Below are 22,412 nucleotides of genomic sequence, written 5' to 3'. Positions count from 1 at the left end.
TTAGTAGAAGAATCTTTCAAGTTCTGTTTCATCATACCAGATACTGAAGCAAAAACCCAAGGTAACATCAAGAGGCACACAGAGAGATAATTATTTATATTTTTTATTTAAAAGTTTTCCTGATCTCTAGTACTTGGCATATGTTTTCTTTTTTGGGTGGGGATGTGGGAAATCAATTCCTGGTGGGGCATTTTAAATTTTTAAAAGTCTATGAAAAAAGAAAGCTCTGGCTTGTTTGTGTATATATGTGTGTTTTTCTTATAAATACTATGTAAAAACACTTCAGTTCCACTGTTCAGATCTTCCACTATGAACTTTCACAGATTGATCAGCTAGATGTTGATCTATATCTTCCTTGATGGAAGCAAAGCAGTTTTATCTAATGGAGCATATGAATTGCAAGTTTCTTGGGAGCAGGGACTTTTTTAAAAAAATAATAAATGAAGCCATGTAAAGCACCATATTGTGTGCACCAATATGGTGCAAACATAATTCACTTATGTTTACTTATATAAACATAAGTAAATACTAAAGGAAAAAGATAAATGCCTACTTTGTGGTAATCGAACCTTTATATTGTCACTAATCTGTGCTAGATGATATAAAGCAGTTTCCTGTGTTCCTACGATGTGGCTGGCTGCTAAGTTTACTCATGAGCCTTTTGTGAGGAACTTTATCAAAAGCATTTTGGAAGTCTAAGTATATAATGTCAACCAGATCTCCCTCAACTGAATACATGTGGACACTAAAAGAATTCCAAAAGGTGTGTGACACAAAACCTCCCTTTGCAGAAGTCCTGCTTGTCAAGGTTTGTTCTTTTATTTAACTGCAAACTGATGTAGAAATCTGATGAACTGAAGAGAGTGGAAAAATGAGAAACTGAGGAGAAACAAAAAAACTCAAGATTCGCCCATCCCTACAAGGGGACAAATATTCAACATTCTATTACTAATAATATTAATTCCTGAATCTGTGCACATGAAGTGTGAACACAGTCATGTGAACATTGGGGCTTGTCGTCATTAACAATGCTAAAACTTAGGGCTTCAATCCTAAGCACGCTCACCTTTAAACTCAACTGAACACAGATTTACATACTAGGAGTGCTCTGTCAATGCCAGATGAAAAACAGACAGATGAGAGGCAGAAAATCACTTGTATGTTATTGCCTTTTCCTCCAGTGAGCATGCTACCCATCTGGTCACTCATCTGCTCACCTTAGAAGGGTCTTAGATGGACCCAAGTCTTGCCCAGGGATCAACCCTCAAACCTGCCGAATTCAGAACCAACTTCAGCACCAGGCTTCTAACCTGGGAGATAAGGCTATTCATAAAACAGGTCAAATTTTTAAAAACGCTTTTAAGCCTTCTCTGTCTCGCATAGGATTGCTGGCACACCCTCCCCATAAAAACACACGCCCCGCACATGCCAGAATAACTCCAATACATGTTTGAATGTTTCCTCATATTAATTCTTTTCATATTAATTCTTCCGAAACCTATCCCTTAAGAAGCATTGGCACCAGGGTTTTGTTTTTTTTTTTTTTTTTGGGGGGGGGGGAACCGCCCCGAAGATCTTTTCATGAAGGACGGTATATAAATCGAAAATGATAATAGTAATAATGGCCTGACAGTAATGACTATTCAGGAGAAGCAAGCATGAGATCCCATTTTGCCCCTTGCCCCAAACGGTCGCGATTTGGTGGCTGTCCCGTTGCCACTTTATAATGCTCTGAGCATGCACAGAGTGCACGGCTGCCCATTCCACGGAGCAGCTGGAGCCTGGACCCCTAAGGAGCTTGGATCCCTGATCCTGGAAGGGGGAAGGCGGATCCTGGAAGGCTTCTTCTCCTTCCCTCTCCCCCAAGGCACTTGTGAGCCAGACCCGCTGTCCAAGGCGCCCGTCCGCCTCACCTGCAGGTAGGGCTTCCCCGCATCCAAGCCGCCCAGCACGATGTCCGCCGAAGCCATGCCTCCCGTGGGCGAGAAGCCGAAGCCCACGTAGCCCGCCGCGCGCACCTCCAGGCGGAAGGCGATGGAGCTGCCCTGCGCAGCCCACGAGAGCCGGTAGCGGGACGCCCCGTCCAGCACGGCGCTGTGCGGGTAGTGGCGCCCGGGCACGGCGGGCAGCCCCCACAAGAGCAGCAGCAGCAGCGGCCAGCGGCGCATCCTCGTCGCCCGCTGAACCCGCGCCAGGCGCGCACCTCAGCCGACCGCTAAGCTGTGGGGACTGAGCCGGCCGAGGCAGCCTCCTGGCGCCTCCGCCAGGCGCCGCGCCTGCTCATTGGACGGGGCGGGCGCCCGGCGTCACCCCGCCCCCGCGGAGTCAGCGGGCCTCGAGGGCTGAGGAAAGCGCGGGAGAAGAAGGAGGAGGAAGAGAGCGCGACCTGGCTGAGGAGAGCCGGGAGGGCGGCGAAGAGCGAGGGGGCAGAAGCTCGCGGCTGGGCAACGAGGAACCCCCTCCTCCCTCGTCAGACAGGCAGAAGTTCAACAGGAGAAGCCTTTGACACGCGCTCCTCTTCAGAGTCCGGCTGCTGAGAGGCGGAGCGCGGGAGAGAGGTGGCACGTGCCTCGTGGAGGCGGGAGGGAAGGAGGGGAGCGAGGCGCGCCCTGCCAGGCGAGGGGTTTCTCAGGTACCAGGTAGATCAGTGTTTCCCAACCTTTGGTCTCTAGCTGTTTCCGGACTACATTTCTCACCATCCCTGACCACTGGTACTGCTAGCTAGGGATGATGGGAGTTGTAGTCCAAAAGCAGCTGGAGACCCAAGGTTGGGAAACACTGCGGTAGATAACAGGCAGCACATCCAACAACTGTAAGCCTTAGCAGGGCGGTGCCAGGACACAGCCTGGTTCTGCAACAGGTAATGGAGTCAACCTCTTGGTCCTCCCCTTTTGGCTCTAGTGGCCAGAGAGGAGGAAGTAGATTTGCCAGTTCTCTCCATCCCCACCAGGCACAATAAGATCAGACAGAGCAGACACACAGGACAAGACAGTCTTATGGCAGAGTTTGCCCTGCCTTATCTTTGAAAACTTGGCAGGAGGGGAATGTCACTTGTTGGGAGATCTTCGTAGCTTCCATTTGCTTATGGACCTCTTGCCTTGCTCATGCGCCTTGGAATCCTGACTTCTGGGACTTGTGCTTGCCGCTGAGCTTGTACCACTATGAACATGAACAGAGACATCTTCCTTATTCTGAAGTCACAGATGCTACCAGTGGGAGCCTGTCAATGGCAGGAACCTGTAAGCCTCAGCATGGCAGTGCCAGAACACAGCCTGGTTCTGCACCCCTCTAGTCCAGGTGGCAGAGTCAACATGTTGTGTTGCAGTGCATTTGCTCCACCAGAGGTGCTGCTGCTGCTCGACCTCTAAGTGGTTTCCATAGGTGGCCCCTTTCAGGTGACAGATGTGCTGCTTTGACTGCACTGCACTTTGGCCCCGCTGCCTTGAACTGAATCATAGAATTGTAAAGCTGGAAGGGACCCTGAGGATCATCAAGACTAGAGCAGGGTTTCCCAAACTTGGGTCTCCAGCTGTTTTTGGACTGCAACTCCTAACATCCCTAGCTAGCAGGACCAGCAGTCAGAGATAATGGAAATTATAGTCCAAAAAACAGCTGGGGACCCAAGTTTGGGAAACCCTGATCTAGACCAACCCCCTGCAATGCAGGATTATGCAGCTGTCCCATACGGGGATTGAACCTGCAACCTTGGCATTTTCAGCACTATGCTCTAACCAACTGAGCTATCCAAGTTGATCCTTTCTTAGCAGGCCATGTGACTAGTGGTCTGAAAGAGTGTCTTTAAAACAAAACCCCACAGTGATTTACATCTTTTTCAGTCAGTTGCCCCATCCCCCCAGTGCCATTCAGGCAGCTTGGCACCACAGCATTGAACCCAGACATTAGGTATGGAATGAAGGGAAATGAGACCCTTACTGAAGCGAAACAGACCTGGGAACCATATGCTTGTTGCCTTGGGTTCTGTGGTGGAAGAAAAGTGCTATGAGAAAAATAATCCAAGCTGCAGCCTGGACAAGACCTAGTGTATCATGTAGTCAGTAGGATTGGGACATTAATTGTCTTACCCTATCAACAATCACATAGTGAAAACTACATTCCAAAAGTTTTAAATGAAAGAACACACATCAAAAACATAACCAGCTTAGCTGCTGTTTAATAACCATTAATAACCAGAATGGCTGAGGCAACCCCATCAGATGGGCGAGATACAAGTAAGTTGTTGTTGTTGCTATATAACAACCTTGTCATATTTGGAGTAAGGTTGGGGAAGGGTAGGTTTTTAATCACCTTTTCTGTGCATGGTTATGGACTAATTTGGGATTCTAATTGTTAACAACTGTGAACAGATGGAATATTCATCCAGATACAGTACAGTTAACAGCATTTTAGTGCAAACTCAGTTGTGGAAGAAGCTGATGTCTGTACGAACCTAAGTTTCCACACACAGCAAAGAGGACCACTTATGGTAAATGGAAAGCATTCTGAAAGGTTTGATATATTACGGTCACTTTTTAAAAATATCAATAAACAAAAACAAACCACACATCATTTAGAGAAAGCAGAGGAATGCCAGACTTTCCAAAAAGCTCACACTTTGGCTGATCCCTGTGATGGCTGTGTGTACATTGCCAGCTCCAGCTCCAGTGCACTCCCACTGCTGGTATTTGAAACAGAGTACACATGACGTTGGCCACAACCCATATGTATCCTGAAATTTCTTGAGAAATACAGAGGTTTGATGTGATTGCCCTCAAATCAGCTTCTGTCTGACTTTGAGCTTAAGCTGAGGTGTGAGAGTTGAGCTGAGGTGTGAACATTTCAGAAAACCTTGTGCATGCTCAGACGACCGCTTCATTGAATAGGAGTTTAGTGGGGTCACAGGCATGGGGAAACCAAACAGGTAAAGCTCATTGGATGAAGACCTCTCCAACGTCTGTCTAGTATGAACAGCAATTTAAAAATGGAATGGGGCAGAGAGGAGAATGACCTCACTGCATTTTAAGCTGCTAATGTGTACATAGCCAATGCCTTCTGGAATTATGTCCCATTGTGAAGCACATTTATATATTTTTTTCTTTCTGTTTGTGTATGTAGGCTTTAGGACAGCATGTAGAGAATGGGATCTAATCCACAAGAAAGGGGGTAGCAAAAGGACACCACCCTGTATGAAAGTAAAAGGGAGAATTGCCATTTATTTCAACCACAATGTACACTTTTCACACTTTAGTTTGTAGATAAAATGATGTCATCATAGAATTAAGGAGATGGAAACCGTTATTTAAAAAAGTACTATAACGAAGGAAAGAGGCCAGGTTTTAGAAGTGGCTGGGGGTAGGTGGGGGTTCATGCCAAGTGTGTGGTACACAAACAGAGCTTCTTACACCACACTGCTAAATTAAGGGATGAGATCACATGTTTCCACTTAGTCTTTTAAGCTCACTTTTTGAAACCTTCCTTTAAAGCTGTGCCATGTAGAAATTTCCAGCTGAAATAGTTCCTGCTTTAGATGTTCACATCTTCATCTCAAACACCTTCCTCCATGGTTCATGGTTCAATGGGGCAGATATTCTGAAAATGTCTCCAAAGCTTGAATGTCCCCTGAGCCTTCAAAGAGCATTGCCTCCAAGCTATCAGGCTTTTCCACACACTTATGTCCCTAGTTTAAAACTCATATATCCATCAGTGGCCTGTGTGCTAATTTGTTTGGAAGTTTAGCAAGCCGTACAGGACTTTATCCAGAGAAGAGGTAAAAGACCTTTGGATAAAAGTGGAGAAGGGCCATTTCAAGCTAGTGAAGAGGGGTAAACTACACACACAAAAAGTCCAAATTGGATTGCTGTTAGTATCAGCAGTACATAACTTTGGGAGTGCACTTTACACTGAGTTACAAGGTTAAACTGACTTGAGGCTGTAAGAGGATATACTGAATGGATATCCGAGGGTTTTAAAACGAAGCCTGGATTATAGAAGGATCTACTGAGTGCATTAATTCTCAGTAATCACAGTTCCTATAACTGTTGTTCTGATTTCTCCAAGATTATATCTTTTTCAGATAATCAATCTAGGGTGCTCTTTCAGGGCTTTTTGTAGGTCCAGGTTGCAAATACAGAGCCTGTGCTTTTAAGTTTCCACATGCCTTGTATCTGTTTTCACAGTCTGATGAATGCACATAGAGTCGGGTGTGGGACCTGCCGCTACAGCCCTGCTCCCTGCTGCCAGATGCGTTCATTTAGCTCACACTGATCGTCTGAAAATAGCTTATCGTTATTATCCCTCTTGCTTAGAGGGAGGGAAATAAAACTGGGACTGAGTCTCTTGCTAAGTGTCATCCACTTAGCATCCAAAACTGGGCCTTGAGTTCTAGTCACCAAATTAATTACATTTCCTACCTTCTGGCTTTTACCACAGCTCTGAGTGCTTGTCGGGTGAAACTTGGGAGTAGGAGAGGATGACCAGTTTTGGTTGATAAATTTAAGCTTGAGTGACAGAATTGCAAATTTAATAACTGTCTTAATGAAGGCAGTGTAAATGTGATGGTAAATAGAACTTGTTTAGTGCTGACCTTTATCAATAAGCTTTTAGGAGGCCAGTGGGAAATGTTAGAAAACTCTGACATTTACAGAAAATCTCAAGGTCAACTGAGCGTTGCCAGTAAATTACAAAGTTCTGTCCTCATTTCCATCATTTAGTATTAAAGGACAAGATTCACCATAGCTAGTTTGTACTTTCCCAAAACAAACCTTGTGACATAAATATCTCTGATTGTTTAACAGTGAATCTCAATGCCAAGCAATTAGCCCCAACAAAGAGCTACCACCTTAGGGTAGATGGCAATATTTTCATTGGAGCTGGGGTAAATGTTGAAAATGTGACTCATTCATTTATGCAGTTCACTGGTACATTTCAAGAGCCACTTGTATCTTCTGTAAATTACCAATTTTTATCTTAATTTCTATCATAACAATTGCTGTTGGGATCTACTAGGGCAACAGTACATTGGTATGGATTCTTGAGTTATTATGAATGCTTGTAATGGTCAACATATTGTTATACAAATGTAAAATGTGAGAATATGGAAACCAATCAATTTCTGAATGCTTTGGGAATTTGCCAGTGAACAGGCTATCCTTTCACCCTACTTTCACTATGAAATTGTAAAATTCATTGGGCTATCAACATGATTTCTCATGGGCGCCTTTTCATCATTATGGAGCTGATGTTGCCATTTGGTATTCTAGGTAGCTCCAGACAAAGAAGCAGACTGGACAACAGCTAGAGCATGGATAGTGCAAGAATCATAGAATTGTAGAGTTGGCAGAAACCCTAAGGGTCATCTAGTCCAATCCCCTGCAATGCAGGAATTCTGCCCACAGATGTCCCTGTACTGTGATTTGAAGTGCTGTCAACTGGGGCTTCAAAGCACAGTATCACATGATGTCCCTATGACATCAGGTCGACCCACAGGTGAGTAGCCCTGTCCACCTGTGAGTTTCGGCATGCCAGGAGCGCGGAGATAAAGATCTGGCCTGCTGGGCAGAAAAGGTTCCCAACCCCTGGTGGAGAATTTCATCTCTTCTCCAAATTATTTGCCTCACTTCCTTGCGTTCCCTTCCTGAGAAAGTTAGTTGAAGCACATCTTCTGCAGTGAAGACAAAGAATTCATTCAGCTTCTCTGCAACTTCCTTTTACTGCTTTAGCACACTTTTCACTCCCGTGTCATCCAAAGGTCCAACTGCTTCCTTAGTCAGCTTCCTGTTTCTAATGCATTTTTAAAAAATGATTGTTGGTTTAAATATTTTTTAGCAGTTTGCTCCTCATATTCTTTCTTTTCTTTTCCTTTTGCTCGCTATTGCCTGCTTGCATTTCTTTGCCAAAGTTTGTGTTCCTTTTTTGTTCTCTTTGTTTGGACAAGACTTGTTTTCTGAAAGAAGCCTTCTTGCTTCTAACAGTCTCCTTGACTCAGCTTGTGAACTATGTTGGCACCTTCTTGGCTTTGGTGGTACCTTTTCTAATCATCTGAGCTTCAGCACACAAAGCCTGGAACTCCCTGCAGGGATCCTTCTTTCCAGTCAGAGCATATTGCTGGGGGTCACATTCTTTTAGAGATTACCCAGAACATTGCAGCACCTTCTTGGCAGTAGCTGTTTTCTAAAGAGCCTGTTTTCCAATGATCTTGTGAACCACTGTTGCAGCCAACCATCTAACACACCCATGCTGACTCAGACAGTAAGGCCATTTATTTTTTAAAAAACATTTATCAAGAAACCACAAGCAAGGATCAGCCTGGTGTTGCCAGCTTCAAAAGAGCTTATTCCTTTGTTTATATAATGGGTTCAAAAAGCATGCTAAAGGCTGCTCTTCATTCATGAGGCATTATGTTTCCTTTCTTTTTAGCACAGGGATATGGAACTTGTGATTCTCGGGGTGTTGTTGAACCACAGCTCCCTTGACCATTGTCCACACTGGCTAAGTCTGATAGGAGTTGGAGTCTAACAACATTTGGAGGACCACAGGTTTCCCCATCCATTCATAGATCCTTCCACCCATTCAAATGATAGTGCTTGTTGAGCAGGAAACATGACTGTGGTTGTTGACCCTCCTGCTGCCCCATATGCATGTTCTGGTGAAGGTCTGAAGGAGCCTATGCACATTCAATTTGTCAAACTCTAGTCCATGTATTACGGATGCTCAAATAGGGTCTGCAGTTGCTCGGACAAATCCTATGCACATAGCTTGTATGTGCACATAGGTTCTTTCTCACCTTCCCCTGAGCACCTGTGTGGTGCTCTTCCACATTATGATTTTTGAGTTTTGTGTACAAAACATAAAACATATTCAAAATTCCACCATAGATAATTCTGGAAGGAAATTTAGTTTTCAAAGGGGATAGGAATTATTATGTACCAGGTTTCTAGTGTAAGACTTAACATTGCCCACCTGCCTGTCTACTGCAAAATTTCAGGATCTCTTTAGCAGTCTTGCCAAATGGCAAAACATGTAAGCTGGTAAGCTGGACATGCAAGGAATCAATCTGCCATCTTCATCAACCATACAAAGAACTCTGCACAGATCAAACCATGTTCCTAGCAAACCATATATATGGTCATGTGAAATGGCTGAAAATCAGTTTTTAATCCAAGTGCTTTGATGTAAGTGTGCTATGGATTAGGCTACTAGAGATCCAAGCAATCCCATAGGGCTTAATTTTTAAGAAACAGAAATGAATTAAAGTCCTGTGTATCTGAATTAAGGTTCATCTGAGCTGGCTCACTGCTAGTTAAATTCAACTTTGCATTAGTTTTAGAAGAAGGAATGAAACCCATACATTTAGCAAATTTGCAAAGCACAGCCTTTACATTCTCAATGATCCATCAGTGGCGTAGCGTGGGGGGTGCAGGGGGGGCTGGCCGCACCGGGCACAACATCTGGGGGTTAGGGTTAGGGGGCGCAAATCCACGGGTTAGGGGGCGCAAATTACTTGCCTTGCCCCGGGTGCTGACAACCCACGCTACGCCACTGTGATCCATTAATAAGCCAAGCTCTCTTCCACAAAGGAAAAATATTACACTAACATTGGCACTCAACTTCCAGAATTTTAAAAAAAGTTTTGATTTGCTGATTGAGAAATAGGAAAGTCAATTAAGAAAAGAGAATGGACCACAGTTCAAGAGGATCTATGGAGCCGTGATGATTGATCAATGTTAAATGGTTTCAGGAATGTAAATCATGGCAATTATGCAACTAGACATGCAACTAATTTTGTAAATTATAGTTTTTTGCCATCTAAGGAGGACCTTTTTGATTTTGAAAGTCATTTTGATTATAGAGCATGGATTGGTTTTGTACTCCCTGGACATTTTTTAAATTTTCGTTTGCTGTCCCTGTCTATTTTAATGGTTTAGTTTTAGCACATTTATTTCTGGTTGATCAATTTTATTTCCAGTGTGCTAAACCAACTTGAGTATATATTTAAAAAGAAAAACAGAAAGTGGGGTATCAATGCTTTTAATAATTCAATAATAAATACTGTGCACGTTGAAATCAGCAACAGCAAATAATACAACAAAACAATGGACCATAACCCGGCAAATATTAACTGCAACTAAAACCACAATTTCTGTGTGAAAGAGCACATAAAATGCAAAAATTAGCAAGAAAGTAAATGTTGGGAAGAAGAAACAAAGTGCCATCTGAATGCAGCCTTAGAGTGGGTATAGAACTGAGATGTAAAGCATTAAAAGGGGATTGTAAAATATTAGTACAGTCTTGATCCTACAAGGTGAAGAATATCTTCAAATGTCTTTATGACACAAAGGCTTTGTAAATGTTCAGTATAGCTCTTGGTTCAGATCTATGAGTCAGCTGTACTCACCCTTTTTAATAACAGTGACTAAAGAAAATAAAAAGGGATTAGGGTGTGGATGTGACAGAAAATACCCAGCTCTGCATTTGTTTCTTCCCGGGATAAATATTTTGAACATCTTATATATGCCAAAAGCAGGTGGGGGGAGAGTAGAGGACAGAGGGTGAAGAAAGAACTGGGAGTGGATAGGGGATCTTTACCTGTCCTTTGGACCCACCGGGAAACTCAACAAACCTACTGTACATGGAACTGGGTGTGGAGAGTTCAGCTGAGTGGGCAGCACAACTGTGGACAACCTAAGGAAGTAGCATCCACCTTGGGCCTGCCCATAAAAAAACAAGTCTAGAGTGAGAGACCAGAGTGATGCCCGCTATTTGCAGGAACTCTTCTAATTGTGAGGCTTTTGTGGGTTAGCTGAGATGTGTGTGTGTGTAAATTTGCATGAATGTAACTTTTTTTTAATATTTTGCTTAAGTTGTTGCTTTAGTTTTTTGTATAGCACTTACAGTTTTTTAATGTATTAATCAGTATAGAAATTAAATAATCAATAATCAAAACTTAGAGGTTTCAACTGCGTGGGCATCACAAAAGGTCAGCAATAGTTTTTAGTACAAGCTCTATTTTAAAATAAAAATAAAAATTGAGCAAATCAGTTGACACAAAATAACAATTACTCATCAAACTCAATAGACGCTTAAAAGGTTAAAGCAGATGCTGCCAACTTTTGGGGGGGATACAAGAGTCACCAATGATTAGATGGTGGTTTTGAGAGGATTTCTTGGTAAAAAAGATAAATAAGTATCTATACCTCAGATCCATGTTTTTGCAGCACTGGCAGTTATCAGATCCATGGTTCTTATGTTCAATCAATGGAAACAGATGTGGTCTGTGATTTGGCAGAGGTGGGGAACCCGTTAGAAAAGTCTAGTGGGTTTTAAGACTCCAACAGCATCTGGAGGACACCAATTTGGGGAAAGACTGGAGTAGACTAGAGTTTCCAAAACTTGTATTCAGCTGTTGTTTGACTACAACTCCCATCATCCTTAGCTAACAGGACCAGTTGTCAGGGATGATGGGAACTGCAGTCCTTAAACAGCTGGAGATACAAGTTTGGGAAATCTGGACTAGACAATACATGTGCACACAATTCTTCAACTTCTTGATGAAAGAAAGCTATGGGAGTCTGCAAGTCTGAGCAGAGGAATTGGCTGCTTAGCCCTTTCTCCTCTGGCCATTCTTCTGCTAAAAAAGAGAAACAAATTCAGAGGAATTTGTTTGCATCATCAGGAGGAATGTTTTTAACCACATTGGACAGAATTTTAAGTGGCAAGACTGGAGGGGAAAGGGTTAAGTATCTCTTTTTGCTGTTCCTCTGCTCAAACTTGCAGCATCCTTAGGCCACACATTAAGTTAAAAAAAATGTCAGGAGATGTATACTTCATCTGCCTTGAAACATCTCATTTGACCTGAGTCAAATGGTAGTCTTGGGAATTCTCAGCACATGGGAGCATAATAACCCCCAATAGCCTTTGTGGGATATTCTTTAGAAGATATGAGCCCAAGAACTTAATCTTCTTTGCATTAATTGTGATTCCTATTTTTGTCCTGCTCAAATCCTCCTAATGGAAAGCAGAGGAAGTCAAGCCCTGCCTTTTAGCAAACCCCAAAGCTAGAATCTGAATGGGAAGTCTAATTTTTCCCCATCTTGATATCAACAATTAAATCTAAATTAAAATGTTCCTGGAAGTTTTCCACAGCCAAGTGATTAAAAAAAAAATCTGCCAAATTTAGTTCTCATACAGCAGTCGCAAATGTGTTGTGCTGTATAAGCTTGAGTAAAAGAAAACTGTTTTTGTGATAGGTAAGTAAAGGATTTCTAGTATGAGATTTAAAAACAAAACATGAAAATTGAGGAAAATGTTAAATACATAATTAGGGTAAGCCATGGTACTTTGATCATGGCAATAAGCTATTAGCACAGAGGCTGCCATGCATTTGCAGAGAGAGCTCAGTGGTCTTCATATGTCTAAAATAGAATCACTGATGAATAAATGCATAACAACAAACTTCATTTATTTAGTTAATTCAAGTAACTGCTTTTATTTAATTAACAATTGTAGAGAACTGTTGAATCCATCATGGCAGCAGGTTTTCATGCTTCTTTCTCCGCACTGAAGCCCTCTCTGCTATCTAAAATTCTCTCCTGAGGGATGAAGCATTTGTGGTGATCACACAGGGTCCCTGGATGTTTAACGGTCTATTGATCTCTGTGCCACCACTGTGCTTGCTTCCCTGCTGCCACCAACCAGTTACTCTCTGGTGAAACACTGAGTCCAGACAGTTGTTAAAAGTGAACCAAAAAAAGGTTTATTTTACAAACATTAACAAGTTTATGGTTTCTCCGATAATATTCCTGTTAGTACCTTAACTTTAGTTTCTTTACCGGCCTATACCTTCCTAATACCTTCGGACTGATTATCTCAACTGTTAGACTGACTCCTCTTAACAAATTCTCTCACTCTCTCACCCCAGACTAGCCCAACCCACAGACTTATCTGTCTCTTCTAACTCCAGACTGTCTTCTCAACCACCCTAACTCTAACTCTCTCCCCTCCAAAAAAACCTCTGTACTTAAACCTTATACACAGATAACCTGCCCCCTGGGTTCACATTGGTTAGTCATTTTACAATTAGTTAACCCTTTCCCTATGAACCCAGTATGATGTCACACACCTAGGAGAGAAAACGCCACAAGCACCCTCAAGGAAGACCTGGGATGTGTCCTTGGCCTTTCGTGGAAGAAAGGAATGCTAATATTCAGTTGGCTGTGATTCTTGAATTGCCAGGAGTTGGACTAAATGATCCTTGAGTCCCTCCCAACTCTACAGTTCTATGACACTATGATTTATGAAATTGCTTGCATAAATCAGAAGTTTTTTGCACAAGCTGGCTCCACCAGTTTTTAAACTCCCCACTTGAAACTGCTGCCTGCATTGGCTTGTGAAGAGACATTCAAGTGCCACCATGAATACAGTTGTAGTTTTAGCTCACTGGTACTAGCCTACAGTGGTCTCGTTCGAACATCACAAATGTTTCAACCCTGACCACTTTGCTTCTCCCCACTTGCGTTGGAAGAAACTAGTCACAGTCCCTGGCTTAGTGTTACATCTGAATCAAGGATCACAATTTATTTCATTCCCAAAAAACCCACAATCTGTAGCCAAGGTTTATTGGTTTACTGACCATGATTTGTTGGAGCAAGAAATGCCACAATTTCTGGTGCAGAAATAACATTAAGTCAGGGAATTGTTTCCATACCAGTGAGGATGAGAGAAAGAGCCTTACCATGACATGTGAACTGGAATGGCCTGGAAATGCATTCAATAAGTCTGATCTTGGACACTGAGACATGTGTGAGTGACCAGCTTGTGGATTAATAGCCTCATATAACAAACATGCTTAAGACAAATTAATGCATGAAGGGGTTAACACCATAGAACAAACTGTCCTGCCAGGCTTAGCTAGATCACTCCCCCTTATCTTGGGAGGAAGGGTTATCAAGCCTTTGTTCTTCCCATTCTTCCATGTGAACCCTACCAGTAAGGATGTCTAAACTAGATTCTCCAAGCTTAGTCTGTGTGTTTTAAGTGAGCTGTCTTTGTGTTTCTATACTAATAATTTAGAAACTCTCACCACTTTGGAACCTAAGTTTTACTGTCTATGTGTCCTGACTACCATGTGGAAAAGCACATGAATCTGGTGTTTGAAGACTTTGTAAGTAAATCATTTTTAACTTGCCAAACGTGTGGTCTCTTTCTATGTTAAGAGAAGAGGTGAACTTTGGAAGCAACATAAAAAAAGGTAAAGGACCCCTGAAAATTAAGTCCAGTTGCGAACGACTCTGGGGTTGCGTTGCTCATCTCGCTTTACTAGCTGAGGGAGCCGACGTTTGTCTGCAGACATTTTTTCCGAGTCATGTGGCCAGCATGACTAAGCCGCTTCTGGTGAAACCAGAGCAGTGCATGGAAACGCCATTTACCTTCCCGCCAGAGCAGTACCTATTGATCTACTTGCATTTTGACCTGCTTTCGAACTGCTAGGTTGGCAGGAGCAGGGACTGAGCAATGGGAGCTCACCCCATCGCAGGGATCTGAACTGCCGAACTGTTGTTTTTGCAGGCTTTTCTACACAGCGGAAGGATGAGCAGTACGTGCCACATACTTTACTTTACTTTATTTACACTTCAAAGCTGAGAGATTACAAACACGCATCTTGCCTCTGCGAGAGCAGAGAAGCAACCCCTCTCTCCTCGAAAACACCGAGAGAACAGTGAAAAACAGGAAACCAGTGTACGTCACATCCAGTCTCCTATTCCCGTGGGAAACCCAACAGCAACTCTGACTGTGGAATGTAAACAATGCCTTGTGACTAGCATTTCGCTGCACAGTGAAGAAAGCAGAAACCAACACGAACTTTTGATCGGCAAGCCCTAGGCTCAGTGGTTTAGAAATTTCAAAAGCTTAACAACCTATATTTCCACCCTTCACTTTGCTACATATTTTGTGATACTAAATCTCTACTGGGGTGCTCTCACCCAAGAGTACTTGCTCCAAACCTGGATCCATACATCCAGGGAATTCTCCTTTTATATCTATATATATATTCTTTAACCAAATAGAAAAACCAACACAGCTCATGGTAAGCAAGGTGTCAGCAATTTCAAACAGGTTCCTTGTTGTCTAGCAGCTGTCAAAAGTCTACTAGCTGTTTTGAAGCAGCCTTGCATTGTGGGTTAGGCTGTAGCTGTCACATATACAAGTGAAGATCATATTCAAGATCATGGAGGTTTAAACTCATGGTGGTAAACTAATAATAATGATAAATAAAAACTTTGGCCAGAGCCAGAGAAAACTGCAAATGCTGGAGCAGGGTGGGGAAATCAATAGCCAGGGTCTCATGCAGAAGAACACCTACACATCTGCTTCAAAACTTCATTGGACTAAAGCCCAGGGTTGCACACTGCTCTCAAAAAGCATTAAAATGCTCTCTGGGGATAACAAAAAGCTGGAGATTTTGAGCTGCTCTACTACCGTAAAAGTGTTAAACTGCAGTAGTAGTAACAATTTTATTTGTTTAGCTATGAGCCATTACAAAGATAAAAGACATTCAGAGTTGAGCCACAAATTGGGCTCTTAATTTTCTGACAGCTAGCACAAATGGAGAAACATGCAAAGTAACATAATGTTTCTTGTCCAACAGCAAAAGGCACACAAACTCACTTGATTTAGCATTTCCCCCCCACCAGCTATACTCAGATACTTTTCATAAGGATCTTTATATGGAGGGCACTGTGTAATGGAGTGAACAACATCCTCTATAACCATTTTACAAAACACACAGAAACTCTGTTCTAAGGATAATTTTATATATATATATAATGGCCTTCCAGAAAGACAGGGGACATAAAAAGTCTCAATTCTGTAAAAGTAATTCTACATGCATCCAAAGTAACTAACTGTAACATATGTGGAAATAAAATAAATGAAATGTAGCGCATGCGAATGTAAAGTTTCTTCTTGGATAGAGTGTGGTGCTACTGATAACACCAAGGCTGCAGGTTCAATCCTCGCATGGGGCAGCTGGATATTTCTGTATTGCAGGAGGGTTGGACTAGATAATCCTCAGGGTCCCTTCCAACTCTACAGTTCCATGATTCATCACATGTAGTGCTATTTTCTAGGGAAAGGGATGCCAGAACTCACCATGAACACTTCCTTGTTCTCTTATAATGGCAATGGTGTCCACCTGAGAGGTGCTGGAACTGAATTCCAGTTGGAAAAAGCCCTGTTCACATTCCAGATGGGCATGACTCACAAAAAACGCAACAGCATCCAATCTCTAACACCCAGAGACAGATATAATTCCCACCACCCCAGGAAAAGGAACTAATAAAAGCCTCAAACCCCAAAGCTTTCAGGGATGCTGGATTTTGTAGGTTAAGTAGCATAACTGTGGAGAAGTGGTGTGCGTAAATCATGTCACAAAATCATAGGATCTTATACATCCTATGGAATTTATATCATTTAGGTACACTGTGAGAATCCTGTTGGTTTTTTAAATGCTAAAATGGTTAATAAAAATATGTAACATATAGAAGACAGCTGCATAAATACTGCAGCCCAGAGACAGCACTGACAGATGCCGTCTTGCTGACAGATTGTGAAGACAAACATGTAATTATTCTGTCATAAAATTTTCCAAGATATTTCAACATTAGGTTTATTGCTAGTCTGTTTCAGTTGAAGACAATGGCATGTCCTTTCAAAGCTTCCAGAAGAAAGCTTATGGCATGTTTTCTTGCCCTGGTTGGGGGAAAAAAAACATTTTGGTGCTAACTTAACTGCAATGGGAAGGAAGGAGAGAGGAAGTATGGGTGATTAGCAGAGTTATTTTGTATGAAGATGAATCTAACTGACCCGTCCCATTGCCATTCAGGAGGCACATCCACTTTAACATATGTTGAACAGCAATGTGATGAACTCAGCATCTATAAACCTTGACTGCCACTGTTACAGATAATGGTCTTTTTGTCCTCATCATGAAGTGTAAAGGGTGACATGCTCAGGAATTCTGGAACTAGGAATTCACTGAAAGTGGAGACAACAGGGAGACAGATGCCTTTTAAAGTTAGGAACTGAATTTGTCAACGAGAGGCTGAAATCTCATCTTAAGATTTTGGTGCAAAGCATAGAGTTTTGCCACCAAGGGAATGTCCAGCCACCATTCTATGCAAGCAGTGTTCCAGTGGGGCTGACTGCCTTTAAAGTGCTCTGCATCTTATGATTTTTTAGTGATTTGATTGTACGTCACCATGGGATTCTTCGTCTTATTTGAATGGGGTTGGTGGGTCAGAAATACTCTTATAAAATAAGATAAAAAGTGTGCATAGGATGGAAGCCTTACTGCCTCTTGTTTTGGTACAATAGTGCTTGGTATCTAGTTCTGCTAGACAAGGGGTGCTCAGTTTGATGTTCCATTGATATTGTGGAAGACCAGATCCCATAATACCTGATCATTGGCTGTGCTGGCTGGTCGGGTGGGAGCTAGATAACATCTGGAGGCCACCACATTGGCTACATTCTTATTACAGTGGTACCTTGGGTTAAGAACTTAATTCATTCCTGAGGTCCGTTCTTAACCTGAAACAGTTCTTAACCTGAGATGCCACTTTAGCTAATGGCGCCTCCCGCTGCCACTGTGCTGCTGGCACGCTATTTCTGTTCTCATTCTGAAGCAAAGTTCTTAACCCGAGGTACTATTTCTGGGTTAGCAGAGTCTGTAACCTGAAGCGTCTGTAACCCAAGGTACCACTGTACTCCTGAATATGTGAGTTGTAGATGACTGGTGTTCTAATTCAAAGCACTAATCACCAGCTCTGTGATTGCTCATGTGTGTGTGTGTGTGTGTGTGTGTGAAGTGGGGAAGTAACTGTAGCAGGCATAGCAAAAATGTTCACTATTCAGAAGATATAGAAGCGATAATGTATTTAAGTCAGTGTCACCACTACCACCTTAGGTACCTGTAATGGGTTAAGGGGCTGCTTGTGCGTAAATGGTTGAGTTCTCAACTCATGCAATCAGTTTCTAAACTCTCCCAGTCCGCGGAGCCATGGATGCATGGCTACCTCAATCGCTGGCAGAATCCGTCAGTGGGCGCTTCCGGAATTTACGCCAATGTAAGAGTTCCTTAACGGAAACTCTCCTTCTGGATTCTCTGCGTGACAGTTTCCTGCGCGGAGTAGGCGTCCCCAGCGGAGGTCCTGAAACCTCTCCGCTGTTCTCACTGGAAGTATCTTGGAGCCATCCCTCCGACTGAGTTTCTGCGGGAACTCTCTCTCTCCCCCTGCTGGTTCCTTCCTCAGCATCCGAGGGTCTCCTAGCCTCCTTGAGCCCTTCCACCACCTGACTCTCCGATGGCAGTTCCCTGACATCCACCTCCCCTCCAGGACCCCCCTCGCCCCCCGTTTCCCCCTCTTCTCTGGGTGGTGAGGCTGGGAACCCCCTGAAGGAATCCTCCTCATCTTCGGATGACTCGAAAACCGCCCTCCACCTACTACTGTCCCTTCTTCCTGAATACTCTTCCCCATCTGATTCTTCTTCCTCTTCTTGTCCTGATTCTGGGAACCCCTCGAACTCCCCTTCTTCGTCAGTGGTGCTGAAGTGTTCCTCCCAGAACCTAGCCAAGGGCTGAGGCTTCCTTGGGTACCGGAGATGAAACGTTCCTACTAAAACCTCATCATCAACCGTTTCTGCCGGTACCCAGGTATTTTCGGACTCCGGTTCCCCTTCCCATGCCACTAAGTACTCCACCTGTTTACCCTTCCACCGAGAGTCGAGTATTTCTGCTACATGACTGCTGCTTTCCCTCTCTTCTACTTCCGGTGCCGCGGGAACCTCACCTTCACGTCCCAAAAATTCCCACCCCTCCGGTATGGTGACAGTAATGACCTATGGATTACTGGATGCAGTTTCACGTTGTCTGGCAACCTGAGTCTGAAGGCCACCGGATTGACCTGTTGTATGACTTCGAAGGGTCCCAGTCGTTTCGGCCTCAATTTCTTGCACCCGCCCTTGAATGGCAACCCTTGTGTTGACAACCACACCCGGTCCCCCACCCTTATGGTCTCTCCTTCCCTTCTGCTCCTATCTGCCTGCTTCTTGTATTCTTCTTTGGCCCTATCCAAATTCATCTTGAGCAGTTCCCTGACAGTACCCAATGGGAAAACAGTGGAATAGAAAAGGAAGTGAATTCACAGATGATCAAAACTGTGCCATGAAGAAGGAAGCAAAATACCAAAAGTACACATATCAGCTGCTGAAAGCTCCTTACAGTCGCAATTCAGTGTTTCAAAGATCTTACAGTGATGAGACCTTGAAACTTAAAAAAAAAGAATCTAAGAGTTGAAATCTTAATTAATAGCAGGATTTCTATACAGACTGAAGCCACATCTGTGTGCAATATAAATGTGAAGGTTTTATCCTACTACAGGGACAGTGGCTCACCATATCTTAGCAATTTTTCTAGTATAATTTTTTCACTAATATAGGCATTTTAATGCACAGTTTCTTGAAGAAACAGAATTTGAAGAAGAGTGGGTTTCCAAAAATATCTGTGTTCTTGCTCATCTATTGTTTCAGCAAGTGCAAATTAGATAAGTTTACATTAAAACTTGAACCAAACTGATTTTTTTCTCCCGGATGCATATGCAAGGTGGCTCAGGGCAGAAGACCTCTGCCTGCTGCTGAAATCCATAGCAGGGGGAAACAGGTCTAAGTGGTATTTAAATTATCAGCAGGACACATAGTATAGCGCCATGGCATTATACAACTTCAGAATGCAGGTTAAAAATGTGTGTTTAAATATGCTCCCATTTCAAAATCTTTCACAAAACCAATAAAATGAATTTGTGGCAAGCTGTGCTTATTTAGTGAGGCTAGAAGAACATTACTGAAAAAGACATTTATCATAATAAGGCAAGGTGCTGCGTAGGAGGTATTAAAAATATAAAAGAATGAAAATACAGTCAAATCCTGAATATCTTTTGAGAATGAACAGGAAGAGAGAGAAAATAGGGAAATGAGGATGAATTCTAATGGGAGAGGGAGAGAAGGGTGTCCCCCCCCCCCCCGGTTTTCAGAAGAAAATTAAAGAAAGCATTGGATTGTATTATGAACCTGCAACTGAAGAATGAGCACATGGGATTTAGTTTCCTTTGATGAATGGCTGTCTCCATTCCATATCTCCGTTGTGGCCAAATCCTGCAAAAATATGTTTTAAAGCTACAAATAAATGCTTTGCAGGTAGGGGCAGCATCTATACTGGAGAGCGTGTGGGAGTGGATGGATGCAGCAAGAGGGAGTTCTAAGGCAAGATCCACTCTTTCCTTGGAGAGGCAATTAGATTTGAGCCCTTCAGAGATATTCCCTTTACCCCCCTCCACCACCCCAACTTAAATTGTGGGAAAAAAGAAAAGGTCAGTGAGAGGTAACTGACTGTGCCGTCTGTTCCTGTCACAATTGTGCCTTTTGCCCCTTCTTTTGGTATGTATATTCGTCATAACAGTAAAACATACACACACAGAGATATGTACAGATGTTCCCTTATGTCAAGATGCCTTACAAGTGCTGGGAAAGAACCTCATCTTTCCAAAACAGCATTTGCTTTAAAGCGTCCCGGCACTGGACTGCTTTCATCTAAAAACTGCAATCAGCTTCAAATATGGGGCGTTTTGAAGCAAAATGTTCTCACTTTGATACGATTGTGGAAAGTTGTGCTTTAAAGAGATCCTTTCTTAGCTTCTCTAGGGAGTTCACACATAGGAGAGACACACAGCATAGGTAGTAGGCAGAAGAAATGAAGCTGTATTCAAGCCAAATCCAATACAAACTTATGTCATAAATAAATCCCATTTAACTCAGCAGAGTTTATTTGTAAATGAACATGTATTGAATTGCACTGTCAGGATGTCAGAAGACATAAAGGAAGCGGGGGAGGGCAGCTTTCTTGCATTAGGGAGGAGTTTCTCACTGAATTTAATGTATGAAGTCTAGTCCTGGAAGGGAGTACCAGTAGGTTCTGGAAAAAGTGAGGAGTTATGATGGGGATATGCAATTCACAAGTAGACTTGGAAACTATGGTTAGGTGATGATGCTACACACCAGAGGCAAAACCCAGTATCTCCTCTGCCTCCCATTTATTAGCTTCAAATCACCCCAGCGATATTTTTTTCTCTTACATCAAGTTCTAAAAACCCCAAAACACTGACTAGCCTTTGGCAAACTTAACTAGATTGATACGGCCTGGAGAGGGTAAATTGGTGTTTTGTTTTCATATCTTTTTCTCTTCTTCTTTCCCATCCACTGACCCTCTCTGATACTGTAAGCATTCACCCCTTGGTCATACCATTCTCCACTATCTCAGCAAATCTCAGGACCATGGACTTGGTGGCACAACATCCAGTTTGGCCCTCATTCATGGAACTGATGAGAAAAACAGCAAAGCTCTTCACAGCCTGGGGAAAAGGAGGGCCTCCTGTTTTTCAACAGCGATTTATCATGCCTATTAATGGTAGTGCTTTAAAATATATGTTTATTATGCCCTAAGGCAGCTTCTGTGATATTCTCTTTAGGTTAAGTGAGCTCTTTTGAAGTCCTACAGCCAAAACATAATTGCACATATCTTTTAGTATTTTGAGGGCTAAAGTTAAATGATACTGTAGGTATATGGAACAGCCTCCTGTTGTGTTGTTGTTTTTTTTAAAAAAAAAGATCATGAGATTGTGATCAGTTGCTGAGGGCATCCTAGTGGTCCCTCTCACCACTATTTCTTTAGTCACATTTGGAGCATCCCATGTCTGCATATTATTATTATTACTACTACTAGAAACTGTTATGGCATCTGCTGTATAATGTCCAGATTAGTTTGGAGAAGTTCCGTTTAACAGAACACTGACAACGCAGAGATGTCCAGCAGAAGTTCCTCACTTGTTAAAAGCAAGCATGAGGAATACTGTATGAGGTCCATAAGCACACAAAAGATGCATGCTGCACTAATGACATGCTTGCCAGGGTCCTGTGACTCCTGGTTTTACAGACATTTCCATAATTGATGTCTTTTTGACTTAGCAGCTAGGAATCTCCTAGGAAGAGTATCCAGAATTTAGCTATCCAGCAAATTTTATTCATTTATTTAATTGCTCCCTGTGAAACATCCTGAAGCTATTTAACAATAAAAAAACAACAGTACAGTAAAAGGTAAAGGACCCCTGGACAGTTAAGTCCAGTCAAATTCAACTATGGGGTGCAGTGCTCATCTCCACTTTCAGACCAAGGGAGCCAGCATTTGTCCACAGACAGGGAAACATGTGGCCAACATGTTTAAACTGTTTCTGGTGCATGGAACAGCATGCCCGAGCACCCAAAATGCTGTTTACCTTCCTGCCACAGCATTACCTATTTATCTACTCATGCTG

The 22,412-nt window shown here is 42.7% G+C and overlaps 1 protein-coding gene across 1 annotated transcript in view; it reads right to left on the bottom strand.

The window, feature by feature from the left end:
* MOXD1 (monooxygenase DBH like 1) overlaps window positions 1-2,202 on the bottom strand; it is a 40,693-nt gene extending 38,491 nt beyond the window's left edge. Inside the window, exon 1 of the mRNA XM_079970670.1 lies at window positions 1,914-2,202. Coding sequence (XP_079826796.1) covers window positions 1,914-2,168 — 255 coding nt within the window. The 5' untranslated portion in view covers window positions 2,169-2,202. The remainder of the gene's footprint in view (window positions 1-1,913) is intronic.
* Window positions 2,203-22,412: the final 20,210 nt, after the last annotated feature.

The sequence above is a fragment of the Podarcis cretensis genome (assembly GCF_951804945.1).
Source record: "Podarcis cretensis genome assembly, chromosome: 3".
In the NCBI taxonomy this organism is placed as follows: domain Eukaryota; kingdom Metazoa; phylum Chordata; class Lepidosauria; order Squamata; family Lacertidae; genus Podarcis; species Podarcis cretensis.
This window is presented reverse-complemented; position numbering and strand designations above follow the sequence as displayed.